This window comes from Alligator mississippiensis, chromosome 1 (assembly GCF_030867095.1).
Source record: "Alligator mississippiensis isolate rAllMis1 chromosome 1, rAllMis1, whole genome shotgun sequence".
NCBI lineage: Eukaryota > Metazoa > Chordata > Crocodylia > Alligatoridae > Alligator > Alligator mississippiensis.
Window position 1 is genome coordinate 114,236,457 of NC_081824.1, and position 15,497 is coordinate 114,251,953.

General features: G+C 39.7%; 1 protein-coding gene across 2 annotated transcripts in view; it reads right to left on the minus strand.

Moving 5' to 3' along the window:
• Positions 1–1,554: 1,554 nt before the first annotated feature.
• MED23 (mediator complex subunit 23) overlaps positions 1,555–15,497 on the minus strand; it is a 60,183-nt gene continuing 46,240 nt past the window's right edge. For both annotated transcript variants that reach the window (XM_006259775.4, XM_006259776.4), the window contains 8 exons: positions 13,338–13,554; positions 11,910–12,146; positions 9,991–10,156; positions 9,402–9,474; positions 7,058–7,272; positions 5,487–5,607; positions 3,566–3,697; positions 1,555–2,824 (listed from right to left, as the gene is read on the minus strand). In XM_006259775.4, coding sequence (XP_006259837.2) covers positions 2,651–2,824; positions 3,566–3,697; positions 5,487–5,607; positions 7,058–7,272; positions 9,402–9,474; positions 9,991–10,156; positions 11,910–12,146; positions 13,338–13,554 — 1,335 coding nt within the window. In that variant the 3' untranslated portion in view covers positions 1,555–2,650. The remainder of the gene's footprint in view (positions 2,825–3,565; positions 3,698–5,486; positions 5,608–7,057; positions 7,273–9,401; positions 9,475–9,990; positions 10,157–11,909; positions 12,147–13,337; positions 13,555–15,497) is intronic.

A 15,497-nucleotide genomic window follows, 5' to 3' on the forward strand; every position in this document is an offset into this window, starting at 1 on the left:
CCTGTTTTCCTGCAGTGTAAATCTATTGCTTTACATCCCACCCTCTGTGAGAAGGAAGAACAGTTGTTCTCCCTCTGCATTATAAATAAAAGATCAATTAACATGGTCTACTGAAATGCTGCAGACTGAGTAGTATAAACTAAAGAATAGGTATGCATCAGACAAAACTCCCTCTGGTGGCTAAAAACTGAATTCACTATTTTTCAGAGCCTCAACTAGGCTTTCACATAACAGACAATTGTTCAAATTTTACTGGATGCATTTTCTTTAATTAAATATACAACAGCAAAAAATCCCATATATTGAGGGGTAGGGGAACAGGGTGAACCAGACATGTTTCTGCACCCTTCTCTATACTTTCCTTTCTGCAGAACCTGAGTCAGGCGTTTGTCTATCCATCATTCAAATCTCATGATGAAAGTTGTACAAACATTAACTCATGCTACCATGGCCTTGGCAGGTGAGTGCCTCTCCTTCCAGTTTTACAAATCAATCATCAGTTCCCCAAATACATGACAAATTACACATGAGCTTTGACTTGCTGTGATAGCAATTTAAAGCCTGAGCAAACAAGGAAACCTTTTAAAATGCAGGGCTTTCAGTTGAAAGCGAGGAACATTGGCCGCTGACAGATGTGGAAAAAAAACCCAAACTAACCCAGCATTTTACCAGAAGAGGCAGCGTGTTAATTCGACCCAGCTCTGCAGCATCTGTATAGACTGCACTTCAGCAGGGCTTTTTGGCATTTCAATCAGCTATTAGTTAAAAACGCCAAAAAAGCCCCACTGAAATACCTGATCTATACAGATGTTGGGGAGATCCAGGTCCAACTAACGTGCTGCTTCTTTTAGGCATGTGCTGGGCTTGGTGCAGGGGCGTGTGGAGTTTAAAGTAACATGCCTTTTTTATGTCAGTAAGCAGCCACAATGCTAACAATCAAACCGCTCTTTTTTAAAGCTTGATGCTTAAGAGATTAAATGGTTCTCAAACCAAACAGTGCTGGCATCACTCTCACTAGGACTGGTATCTTACTCTGTCTAGGACTACTGCTTCAGACATATCAAGAACAAACTTTTCCCTCAAATGTCTGGATTGAATGATACCAATAGGATGACAGTAATTCTACCCATAAAACTAAATAGTGAATGGTTAAGGGGATTGTTAAAGCAATACAGTTCTTGGTCAACAGGCTGGATATAGATAAGGCAATTCATACTCCAAAGCACTTGGCAAGACCCTGGACTAATGCATAACTCAGAAGTTGCCATTACTGGAGATACCAACTTAAAAATCTGCTAGGGGTATTGAGCATGTAAATTGAGGTAAAAGAATTATATATATGGAATGGGTAGTATTTATAAAGTACTCAGATTTTTATTAAGAGGTAGTGCTTGGGCTTAATTCATCTAAACTTGCGGGGCCCACTGAGAACCATCCGAGATGGTACTGTTGTAAATGCGAAGATTTAGGACTTGGAGAAACTTGAATGTTTTGACCAATCCTTACTTTCAGGGCAAACAAATTACCATGCTTAATATAAGCAATATTGCTATATTCTTTTAGACATTTTTATTTTTAAAAAGTTTTTAAAATGCATCAAACACGATCAATATTTTACAAATTTCAGTAGACTTTTCACTCGTTATCAAATCATACCTGTTAAACTGATAGTACACACACAAATAAAAGCTGAAGAATGAAGGTAGAGTATTATACAAATCTAAAATAGGATATAGATATAGAAATCCCAAAGTGATTGACTAATAAAAATTACACCGTTTCCTAAATCGGAAAGATAAACATCCACCAGCAAAACTTTACTGAATCCATAGATTTAAATAGTTCCATTTTAGCTAATAATCTAGCATCCTGAGGGATCACGCTAGATCAAAACTATAGCTTTCATGAAGACAGTAAGCTGTTCCACTGCTTACAATTGGACATGTTAAGCCTTTAAAAAGACTTCACAACTTTAGCCATAATGACTTAATCAGAGATGCTTTCCTGGATCAGGGACTAAACTTGCTCATCTTATCAAAAGAACATCACCCATTATTTTTGCCCCACAAATTTTTTTTTCATGAGCAAGAAGCCAAGTTAATGGGGTGTGTACATCTAGGACTGGACTGTGCCTGATTTAAGAGGAGTGGAACCCTGTTCCATGTGCAGTCCCACTGATCTCAAAATGGTATTAACTGAAGCAAGGTGAAGATGTTACGTTCATGGTACTGCCCAATTACAATCAAAATATTAATCTTTTATGTCTATCCTATTAATATTAGGTCCCAAGGTTTGAAGAGATAATCTGATACATTTGGGATCCATACTTCTCATTTAAAAGTAAGCAAGCTAGGTGAGGAGTTACCGTAGCAAAAGACACCTCTGAATAGCCTCAGGTAAACATACACAGAGGTATGGACAACAAGGATGGTTACAAATACAGCAACTAATCATGTCTCTGATATCAAGAGATAGGAAGACTGGAATGCATCTGACTAGATAGATCCATCACATCATTCAAAATTATGCAGCGGTTTCTATACTGTCTCTTCCCCTCTGATACAGTGTGCCACACATCAAGTCTGATTAAGTTCCATCTCAATCAATATAAAAGGCAGTCTTCAAAGAAACACCGGTGTTATGCCTTGTTTTACTGTGTTACTGGCAAGGCAACATTGACAGGCACCTGGCTAGGCTGTGGTGCTGGAGAACCACTGTTCATGGGCTGCTGAGAAACAGCAGCTGGCTCCATTTTGCTGATATGCGTTATGAAACGCAAACGGAGTTTCAAAGCTGGTCTTAAATTGCAGATGATTTTCTCAACCTATAAAATAAAAGAGATAGATCACTCAAATGCATTGTGTAAACAAAATACTGTGACACACTTTTCTACTGTATGAAGGAAATGGCAGTATAAAACAATGTCGAGACAGATTTATGGTAAATACCACATAAACAAATCCCTGAATCTCTATTCAGAACCCCTCCTAAAGCCTCCTTAGTCTGCAACTTGCAACCAAAGCTATGTAAAATGTGTTCAGCCCAGATAAGCACTGCACTGTCTCTTTTTATTCCAGAGCCTACCACTAGCCTAGATTAGATTTAAAAGAAGAGACAGGCACAAGAAGCTTTATGGTGAACTTTGTGGGATTTAAACTTATCCAACAAAACCAGGTGAAATTTGGTCATCTTATTTGAACCAGAAATTCACAATAAAAACTTGGGAAGCATGGACTAAAACAGAATAGGTAATATCTTTAAGTAGCAAACTATAAAGTATTTACATAGCTGCATCCTAGTGCCTTCTCCAATACAAAACAAGTTCTATTCAGAATTTCTTTGCTGTCTGAAATTTATTTCACTATAAGCTACATTATATGGTCCATACAGCTTTTAACTATGAAAAGTGGTATATATACCTGGATTTTAATGTATGCAAGCCAATCAGCTGTGAAGGGTTTTGATGTGCTTTTACATGTGAGAGCATAAACAAAAATACTATGTTATAAATTGACATATTAAAAAGGAAATTTCCTTTTATCATCCAAGTATGTTCTTTACTTACTTGATCTTTCACACTGTCACCAGTAAACATGTACTTCATATGATACAAGAAATCACATATGGGATCCATGTAATTCAGATGTGTACTGCACTGGTCCACATAAAGAAGCATTTCATAAAATGCCACTCCAATCTGTTTCCATAAAAAGAAACAAAACAGAAGATTAGACAACTGTTAAGATTTTACGTTTAGTTTAAGTTTATTCTTTTGTGAAGGAAAAACTCATTTATCGTGAAAGAAAAACTCATTTACATAGCTCTTACTTGAGCCTTTATTTAAATACATACCTACCATCTGAGTAAAGAGATGCAACTCTCACCTCATGACTCTCACTTTGGAAATGCAGAATAATTAATAATTTTTCAAAAATCCTATTTATAGTACTTTGGTTTATTTTGCATGAAATAACCAATTTTTTTTAAACCAGGAAAGTATAAAGCATGTGTTTAAGACTTATTGACTATAATGTGCTTTAAGACATGCAGGTGCAATGGAATCCCCTCTAGACATGCATGGGATCTGATGCATGATCCACACAAATTGCACTTCCTGTCATGCTGTATGTGCATGGCAGGAGGTGTGATTGTGTGATCATGAATTACTGCTGGTGCAAGGAGCTCCCCCTGCACTGGCAAGTAGCAAGCTCCCATGGCTCCCTACAGCTGACAGGGCTAACGAACAAAACTGGTAACTGTGGTAGGCTGTTTTCCTCTGTATCTGTTCTCTGTATCAGTCACTACAGAGATGTGAGATGCACAGTTTGTCCACTATATTTCAGTCTTTTGCTGAGAGCAAAGGATTCCCTGATCTGGAGGGTACTGTGTTCTGGTAGCTCTATATGCCCTTTATTTCTGTGTTCCCTGCTGTACATTCTCCTTAATGCTTCTCCCTTGACTCCTATATATGCAACCTCACCTGTTCATGTCACCCTCTGCTTTCCCTGCAAATCTGTCTCTCATTTCTTTTAGTCCATGAGAGCAAGGGAAGAGAGCACCTCCTTTTTCAATTCTTCACTTCTCTGTATTCCACCCATGCTCATTTCTCCTTATCCAAGTTGCTTAGATGTTAGGAGCAGCATTTGGAGCAGCATTTGGAGATCAGGAGAGACCATGTCTACGCTCTCAGTTTTTGATGTCGCAAAGCATTTGCAAGGAAATTAGCTGCTTGTAGACCTGGTCTGCAGCTTGCATAGTACAGATGGGGTCTACAGAAAAGCTGTCTGCTGAAACAACAAGTCTCCACTAAGGAGGTGAAAAGTGAAACTTTTCAGAGACTGAACGTGGCAAAGTTCTCATTGGCGACATGAAAAAATTCCATGAAACCCAGGTGATTCCCCAGCCAAATTTCAAATCTACTGAAAAGAATCAAGGCATCTGAGCTTCTTGATGAAAAATGACGCCACGATTTTTTTTAAGTATGGGCAAAAAACAGTGTTACACTTCCTGATCACAATATCAGAAACAGAACCTCAAATACCAGAAACAGAACTAAAATCAGATGAAGTGATCAGGCTGAGGTAGACAGGCAGCATGAAAAATATCAGCTGGAATGGTTAAGTATGGAAAAATATAAGTAACTGGAAAGGGTCTTATACTTGAAAGTGTTAGACAATCTTAACAAGAGTACTACCAGCTCTGTCTGTAAGGTACTGTGAACACACTCTAAGATGAAGAGCAAGTGCACAAGTCAAGTATTTGAACCTATTTTACATTTTTTAAAATGCTACATACTTCTTTCTGTATGAAACTCAGTCAATTTTCAATTAACTGATAAGGGCTCCCCTACCCAGCACTGAGTTTCATGTTTGTACAGAGCATTTTGAAGAACTGCAAACATAATAACAGATTTTTCTCTGTTTTTATGAGATCAAAGACAACCTAGAATTATGCTATAAAAAAGCTGAGCAAGAGCTACATTTTACCTCTATCATACATCGTGTCCTCTCTTGCTGAAATCGCTGCAGAAAAGGACCAACAAGATGGTAAACATAGAGTAACTGGAATTCTGTCTTCACTATAGGTATCAATATTTCCGTGAGGAATCTAGAACATGGCAAGACAGGACACTCATCACTATTTTGTACATTCTATTTTTATGTTAACTTAATCACTGAAAAGATACAATTGTGAGCTGAGACTACTGCCCACTATGTTGGTTATGACAGACAGTCTCATCATTTTCTTGCACCTCCACACATGTTCATCTGTATTCGTCTATTCGTCATTTCTCAATTTACAGTTGGAGCATTTATACACATACTTTTTGGTCCTATGACACGCTGGAGATCCGCTGACTTGATTCATTGGAGCTGATGCACACTGTGCTGTGTCACGTACAGTTGTATAAGCAGCAAAATGTATGTCAGCATGCAGAAAATGGCAGTGGTGCACTTCTGAACTAAAGCACCTTCTCTGTGTTTTAGTTCAAGAGTGCACCACCACCATTTTCTCAGCGCTGATACACATTTTGTTGCTCATACAACTGCAAGCATTGCAAAGTGCCCGGCACTACGATGCTTACATGTGTAAAAATGCCCTTGGATTGTAAGTTGGTTTTTGTTGCTTGTATAACCCCTGTCATAGTGGGTTTTGTTCTATGATCATGGTTTCTAAATGCTATAGTTATTATTACAAACAAATAATAATAATAATTTACCAACACTCGATAGGAAATATTATGGATGCTCAGGTCCAGAAATGTATGACTTCATTTGGGCTTTTCTGGGTCCACTTCAGATTGAGGATTTCCACAACAAGAAAATCCTATAGTTTTCAACCAGTGTTTCGATCTCCCCTATTAGCCATATTAGGTGCTCCTGTTTGAAACAGCTGAATACTTGGAGTATGTGCAATTTCAGTAAAGCTCTTAGAGTACTTCTACTGAGATTCATTATTGATAAATCCATACTGTCCCAATGATAAAAAGAACAGCAGAGGCTCAATTAAGAAAAGTAGAGTCAAATGGGGCCTCTTGCATAGTAAGAATGGTGCTAAGTCATTCAACTGGTATCACTACTAATTGGCAAAAATACTTCATATATGCCCTCCTTACAAAGAAAACCACAAACTCAAGAAGGACTTTTAAAAGAGGAACTGAAAAGGTTGTAGGAAATGATATGGTACTTTCCAACACAAAAACATCCCCAAATTGCAATGGCTATTAGTTTACGAATGCATCTCAGTGACAGACAGATGTTACATGTACAGATCAAAGACAAAGCTACACAGACCCGATTATAATAGATGAATTAAGAATATTGCTATTTCAGTATTATCAGAAGCCAAATTGAATGAAGAAAGCCAAATCAAAACAATCTACACAAGATGGAACATGCCTTAAATTATAACCCTAATTACACCCCTAAGGCTACCATCTTAAAGACTAAAATATACACACTTGTTTGTGTTCAAACTGGATATACCGTTTTTCTGTACACAATATGCACAGAATTTAAAAATGTAATTTAAATGACACAGCACCCACTCTACATACTTTGGGATGAGGGAGAGTTGGCCAATACTTGAATGATGCCACACAGCATGTGCCAATGCCAGAGTGTAGCTACAGTTCATTTCTGAGTAAGACTGATGGCAGGCTGTGAAGTCAAACAGCTGGAATGGGTAGCCAACCCACTCTGTTTCTGATGTCAAGCTGGGACTGTTGATAACACTCACAATCCGATCATGGAGGACAATCCAGTATGGCTCCTGCCCAAAACAAAAAAGAGAACAGCAAAGCTTTCTTCCCCACCTGGCTCATATTGCTGTAAATTGTAAATATTTGTAAAACACTCTTAAATGCACACCGAGCTTTCCAAATGAGTCAAGACAAGCATAAGACATGAGATGTTCACAGTTTAGGAGAGAATGGATGGAAACACTTAATAAGAAAACTGTTTGAGCACATAGATTTTAAAGAAATCTCTGTGACCATTAAAAGCAGAGGCTTGGTGAAAGACAATGGGAAGAACTCCTCCAGGTATAGGGAGGCACAAACCAGGAATGGAAACTGGAGACTAAGGAAGATAAAACAGGACGTTTGGAATGGGTGAAGGAAGCCATGAAAACAAAGGGTTTCGTAGATCCAGTTAAAAAGTTAATTTTTTCAATGGGAAACAAGAAGCCAATTATGGTCTCAAGAGATTGGGGGAATTAGTTTAATGGGGCAGATGGAAAGGGGTTAGGTGAGGAAAAGTTGGGATAATAAGAAATACAAATTAAAATATTCATGCAGTGAAGATTACCATAATCAATACTGTATCAGTACACTAACAAAAGGTTCTTCTGAAATGTTAACTAGCATTGCATATATTTGATTTTCTCTTGTTTTCCTTATTAAAATGTTAAATTTCCTTTGGACTATTTGAGCTATTCTGGCAATGGATACAAGATGTGAAAAAGATGAGCAGCAACTAACTAGGGCAGGGTGACAACAAACTTGAGGGTGTGAAAAAGTGGCTGCCACTGGCAGCAGTGCAATCATGATTACACCAGCAGCATGCAGGCAACTGCATGTTGCCACTGCCTTTGGGCCCTGGGGGGCTGTGTCGCTACACTGCTGAAGAAGAGTGAATGTTGCAACAGAAACCTTATCTTGCGGGACTTCTGATTTCATGGATCAACCCCTCAAATGTAATACTGAACTAGGCATATTTTCGTATTTAATATATAGAAATGACTTCATCCCTAGGCGCTGAGGAGACAAGTCTGTAAAAAAAATTAGGGTTCCCTTTCTGCCTCCATCTTGGAAAAATCCAAGGGTGGGTTTGTCAGATGCTGAAGGATCAAAGATGCTTTACAATAGGGGTGCACCGATAGCCGATTTTTAAGGAATATTGGCCAATACTGATCCAACTTCTGATGCAGCTGTTTCCAGCTGCTAAGTCTGTTGTGATGGAAGGGGAGGGAAGGGGTGTTGGGGGGGAGGGGCGCAGATAAATGCCCTCAGTGGTGAGGGAGAGAGTGGGGCAGGGCCTGGGGTAGGTGCTGCCTAGCCAGGATGGGGCAGGGGATGGAGCCATGGCTTGTCTGGGGAGGGGCAGCAGCTCCTGCTGCTGTGTACACTCTGGAAGGACACCCCAGGTGGGGCTTGTGCCCCCGGATCTGCGCTGGGCAGAGCAGGGTGGGCTGCAGCTGCAGGCTAGGGGCTGCACTAGTGCTGCGAGGGGGGCTATAGAGGATCTACGCAGCCCCCCTCCCAGCACTACCACCACCACCTGCTCTGAGTGCAACATGGCCTAGCCCCTCCCCCGCTGGGAAGAGCCTGGCGTGGCCCCTGGCCCTAGCTGCAGCCCGCCCTGCCCTGCCCCACACAGATCTAGGGGCACATGCCCACCGTCCCTGGGCCCTCCTAGGGCGTGGTGAGCATGTGGGAGCTGCTCCCCATCCCTGCACCCTGCCAAACAAGCTGCGGCTCCATCCCACAGGGGCACTGATCTGTCCCCCCCACGCCTCTTCCCAGTCCACCACAACACACTTACCAGCTGCACTCAGCTCTCCAAGCTGCCAGGCTTTGCTCCTCGCTGCCTGCGTGCTGCGCTGTGGCTGTGTGCACGTACAAGCATTTATCGGTCAAATGATCAGCCACATCAGACCGATTTCCAATATAGTCAATTATCTTTATATCAGTACTAAACCGATATCGGACCAACGTATTGGTGCACCTCTATTTTACAAACTTTCTACTGGTTCTTAGAACTATTGCAGGTTTAACGGAAGACACTGCAGGCACACCAATTCTTAGAAGACTCTCAGAGCACTGACAGTCTATAAAACCTTTCACAGAAGAATGCATTCACCTCTTGGTTCATCATAATTTAAAATACATATGGACTCACTGGTAAGGCTGTGATAATCAGTCCAATAGCATTCATCCAAGCTGTGATATTTTCTCTTGGCACCAGAGGCTGGCTAGAAGTGAAAAATAAAACATACTTGTATACATGTTTCAGCATATTTACCTAAAAGTCCTGAAAAATCAAAAGCATCTCATGCTGAATTCTAACCTAGAAGTACTGGTCCATACCTGGAGACCCAAGAAACATATCTAACATAATGTCTGCAGCACTGAGAGGGAGCTGTAAGGTTTCTCCCCTTCCTTTCTCAACTAGGTTCTCAAAGATCCTATGTTATGGCAAGGCCTTTTCACAAACCAGACAAGTCACTCCGATTGATATAAAATATTCCTTCCATCTACTCCATAGGGCCATTATATGGATGGTTACTGTGGCACACAAGTCTATGCAGACACAGGGGTCTAAAGCATGTAGTTTTTTGGTCTCGGTTCTCACAGTGATTTCCATTACAAGTACCTCTTGCCTCCCGAAGATAATGATATTAAAAAGAACCTTAATAATAGAAAGTTTAAAGAATGGGGTAGTAATCTGTACGTACTGTCCAGCTTTTCATTCTGTACATTCAACATACCTTTTTAACACAACATTTAGAAGTGCGCTTCCCACATCCTTCCCTGGAACAGCCAATGCCATGAGTTCAACACAGGTAACATGGAGAGCATGGGCAGCTGGGTTAGGGAACTCATTAAATCTCCAGTCACAGTTTGGAAACGGGCCGGGTGACTTACCAGCCATGGGTGGTGATAATTAAGGAAAACAAATTTCCATATGGAAACTGATAAAGTTGTTAATGAAGTAGTTTCACATAGATATTGTTAATGTTAACAAATTACATGCATTACAAACAAAAAGTTTGACAAACACTTGTAAATTTGTAAATACATACATATAACCATGCACACATACATACAGAACACTACTGAACACAACTAAGGACTACAGTCCATCACAGGGTCATATGGACAATAGCCAGTTACTGAGAAGCATTTTTTTTTAGTAATAAATGGCTACAACAGGAAATATTTTCCTGAAAGGAAGATCCCTCCTGCTTAGGCCAATCAATCTGAGTCTATTTATACTATTTTCTCCAGATTTTGTTCATATAAAATATTTCAAAATTGTCTATATTATGAATGATCTATACCAGAGAACACTGGTGAATTTAAACATTTTGCATTATTACTTTCTGGGCAAAAAAGATTTACTTTTCAAAAACAAATGTAAGTGACTAGCTAATTTGTCACTAGAGATTACATGCCTTTCTGACCAACAACAACTGGGTATTTTTTTGTTTGTTTGTTACATGTAGGGCAGTGCAGCTTTTGGTATCAGACTATTGCTATGTGTATAAGCGCAGAGTTTATACGGTTTGGGATTCCCTTCATTAGGGGCTCATATCAACCACAGTGAGACACATTAGCAGAGGAGAGGAAATAGCAGGGAGAGGGAGGATACCAGCATGAAAGTGACTAATGTATCCAAGGCCAAAAGGATGATTTAAATCAATCAAGAATAATTTAAATAATCAATTTAACCATGAATCAATATCAGCAACTAAGAAATCTTTATTTAAGCGATACATTTTTATCTTATTTCTTTTCCGAATGAGAAGCTGATTTTCTGTTTTGTAATCATTAAGTAAATACAGCAATTACACTAAATTTGGTACTTTTATCTATCCAAGATAACAGTTTAACTGAGTAAACAAAGTAATACCCATTCAGAATTCAGATTCTTAATTTTAATATTAGTATGCTAGAAAATTGTTGGTGACTTTATTTACAAGATGACCAGTTTTCTATTTGTAATTTGAGTAAGCTGCTTTTGGAGAGACATTGAAATTCAATTAGGAACATAGAAAAATCAATATTTTGCATGTCAATGTAATGTTGCCTGATAAATCAGTTATCTGTAGTCAGTAAATTGAACTCGTTGTTTCTAATCACCATATCATTCAGGATTTTAGAACTCAGCTTCTCACCCCTGATTTTATTTGTAAATTGGAAAAGAAAAACAACCGTTAATGATTTTCCATCTTCCAATCGGTTTCTCAGCTTTGAAAGAACTAAGTTATTGAACTGAACTAAAAATCAATACACTGAAACAAAGAAAATATTTTTCTGCAAGTCCAGAAGAGATTATAGTTGGCAAAACCTAGTTTATTCCTTCAACTAGTTCTGATTGCAGCTGCTTGTATTTTAACTTTCTGAGTTCAGTGGCCTGACTTTCTTTACAACTTCTACACCGCACACATAATATACTCGATTTTTTTATATAGTTCATTAGTTACAATTCACTAATTATAGCCTCACCACTATACTCATATTTACTTGAAATACAATTGTTTTATTAAAAAATAATGTAATTATATATATTTAAAAATCAACTGTATAGTCAATTTCATTGATCCTAATATTCTGATTGAACTGAAGCTGTAGTGAAATCTCACATCTTGGTAACTTTCCTTACTGCAAATTAAAGAAAGGATATTGTCTACTAATCTTCCAATCAGTTTGCAGTAATAAGTGTCATCAGGAATCCATGGATTATCTTCTCGTGCATTCATAGCACACTTGAGATAAGTGTCACTTAGACACCAGCCTTGTGGTCGATTATCTTTAAGAGAACCAATAATAGCATGAACAAGCTTTCGTTTGAGGTTTGTTCGCTCTCTGAGATGCCCCTCATAATAATGAAGAGTGTTGTATAGGTAGGTGACTGGGCGGTCTGCCAAGAAAAAGAACAGAAATATATGCTAGCATGCATTTATATTTATATAGTTTCACAGTAGCTAGGGTCAGAAGGGACCTGATCAGATCATCTAGCCTGACCCCCTGCCACAGGCAGGAATGAATGCTGGGTTCACAAGACCCCAGACAGGTGATCATCCAACTTCTTCTTGAATTTGCCCAAGGTAGGGGCAAGGACCACTTCCCTGGGAAGTTGGTTCCAGATTCTGACCACCCTAACTGTAAAATATTGCCTTCTGATCTCTAACCTAAACCTAATCTCCATCAGCTTATTACCATTGTTCCTTGTCACCCTGGGTGGTGCTGGGGAGAATAGGGCTCTTCCTATTTGCTGATGATCTCCCCTGATGAATTTGTAGGCAGCCACCAGGTCCCCCCTCAGCCTCCTCTTGCTGAGGCTGAACAGGTTCAGGTCCCTCAGTCTCTCCTCGCAGGGCCTGTCCTGCTGCCCTCTCACCAAGCGGGTGGTCCTCCTCTGAACTCTCTCCAGGCTGGCTAGAAGTACTATATGCTAGTACTTCTTTATATTTACTGTAAACTTATAGGTGAATCAGAGATGATACAATACTTAAATCCTAGTCATCTAACATTAAAAATGATAAATGCTAAAAGTAACTGACTCATTATTACTTTTACTGTACAGTACTACCATTTTCAGGTCTTTGCTCTTTTTTCATGCATCTGCACCAAGTCAGTCAAAACAAACATTTTTAGCTATTGGAGTTTTTCTGATATTGCTGAAGTGATTTATAGAATCTCAATTATATACAATCTCTGTACACACACAGCATGCAATAGCATCTCATAGAAAGATCTTGAGAAGTTATAACAGAAACAAGAGGAACAATAGTAGCATGATTGTAACCAAACATTATGCAAAGTGGTTTGTGTCACACTGTTATAAAATAGTGTTAAAATCAAATTAAATCTCTTAAACTACTGAGGAGGGATATGATGAACAAAGCAAGCCGGTTTGTGCAAGATTTATTTTCTTAGAGCCTACACAACAGCTAAACAAAAGGCAACCACCAAGTTTCTTCTGGTAAAGCAGAGTTCTGTTTGGCATGGACCAGTTTCCAGTTTGAACATTTTACTCATAATGCAGTATAATAGAGAAACTGCAGTGAGTATATAGCAAACAAGGAGTTCATGTTCAAGAAGAGCTTACCATGGAATTTGTACAAGCCTCCCAGATGATCCAGTAATGTCTCCAATGATTTGGACACTGGAAGCAATTCTAGAAATCGGTGGATTACAATGTCAAATACTGGCAAGAAGCGAAGACACACATTTCCAAAGTAGATTGGTAGGTACTGGGGTTGAATCTGGACAGGAGGATTCACTTGCTCTGCCAATCCTTCAAAATACAGCTTTTCAGGATATTTCTGCAAAAAGAATTAAAAAAAAGAATTAGATATATATTTTAATCAGGTAACCTGAAAACACTACTATGTACTTACATTACTAAAAAAAAAAAATCTCTTGAGGTTATATTGTAAACTATTCTGCAAGATTTTACCTAGCAATTAGATTTATTACCAGTGTAAACAGAAAGAAAAAAATTCAATATAAGTTTTCTTTACTAATTTCATTTTTTGGGGAAAAGGTGGATTATGAATTTTATATGTAGCAGATAAAAATAATCAAACTTAATATTTTTTCTAAGAAATATTAGTTTATGACAAAAGATATATTGTTTCAGAGCCAGATTCACTAAAGCTGGTGCAGGAAGTTATAAAGAAATCTTTAAAAAAGAACCCTGACAGACAGTAGGCTTCAATATAATTTTGTTGATTTACCCTTCTTGTCAAGGATTCACAAGAGAGATTTAGGAGAAAATTGGCTCTTATTTACATTGTACTTTCCCCTAGTAGCTTGTGAAACATGTTGCATCATGTGACAAATGAAACTTTAGAATTTTGCAGTTTCTTCTTGGGAAAAGAAATGGAAAAAAAGCCACCTTTGACAGATGCCATATAAATGCACAATGAGATTTCACTGAAAAATGACAACACCTGGAACCCAAGCCCAGCATGCAGGAGGTGAGAGGGGGCAATGTCAGGTCCCCAGAACCTAATCCTGGCATGTGGGAGGGGCAGTGCCAGGCACCCGGTACCCAGTACCACCACGCAGGGCAGGGAAGGGAAGGGGCAGTGCCAGGCCCACGACCTGATCCAGCCCAGTGACTGACCTTGTGATGCTCATCTGGCCTGTGGCATCAAAAGATTGAGCAACACTCCATATATCACAACTCACCTTATCTAGAAAACCCCCATATTTTGGCCAGCACTAACACCCTACAGGTCCCCCTACTAGGTGAGTAGTTTTTTCTTACTTTCCCCATAGTGGATCCTGGAAGAGGCAGTGTTATATCTGCCCTTTATTGACTAGTAACAGTAAAACCTAATGAACACCCAGAGAAAATACATTTTCCCACCCTCAAGCACTGGGGTGGGGTGGGGGGAAGGAGTACTTGCTCTTTCTGACTTGAACTTCAGTGCTACATGCATGCTCTCTTTATTCTATTCTGTAAACATAGAATGTTTTTGCATTAACCCATATATTCAAACATTCCTAATGTCATGTGCATCTTCAAAGGTTACTGAGGCAGAAACTAGGGGTGTGCGAAGCAGACCTTATTAAATTCGGATTTGGCCCGAATCAGGGACAGCGACTAGATTAGTTGATTTGGATCACTGTCCCTGATTCGATTCAGCTAAATCCAAATCTGAAGATCTGATGCGGATTCAGAGAATCAGCGATTTGGCTCTAGACACAGCTTTAAAAGTTTTTTCTATATACCTTGAGGAACCAGGTGTGGTTTGTGAATGCTGCGATGCTGGGGCACATGGAGCATCCCACAGGAGTGCAGGGGGGTCCTCCACCTGCTTAGCAGCAAACCCTCCTCCTGCTCAGTGATCAGCCGTGGGAGGACCCCAGGTGCCCCCCAGACCCAGGAGGCACCAGTTGCCGAGCCAGAGGGGCCCCCGATGCACTCTCCGTCAGACCCACTTCCGGGTCTGTTGCTTCTGGTCCACTTTCAGGTCTGCTGCTGAGTGCGCTGGGGAGCCCCCCGTACTTCTGAGGGATGTTCAATGCGCCCCAGTATTGCAGCGTTCACAAGCCACCTGCTATCTCGAGGTATATAGAAAAACATTTAAAGCTGTGTCTACGTCTGAATCTTTCTGAATCTCTCCAAACTGATTCAGAGGATTCCGATTTGATTCGAAGAGATTAAAGGATCTCCTGATTCGATTTGGATTCGGAGATTTGGCCCTGAATCGAATCAGGGACTGAAGCTTTGCACAGCCCTAGCAGAAACCCCAAA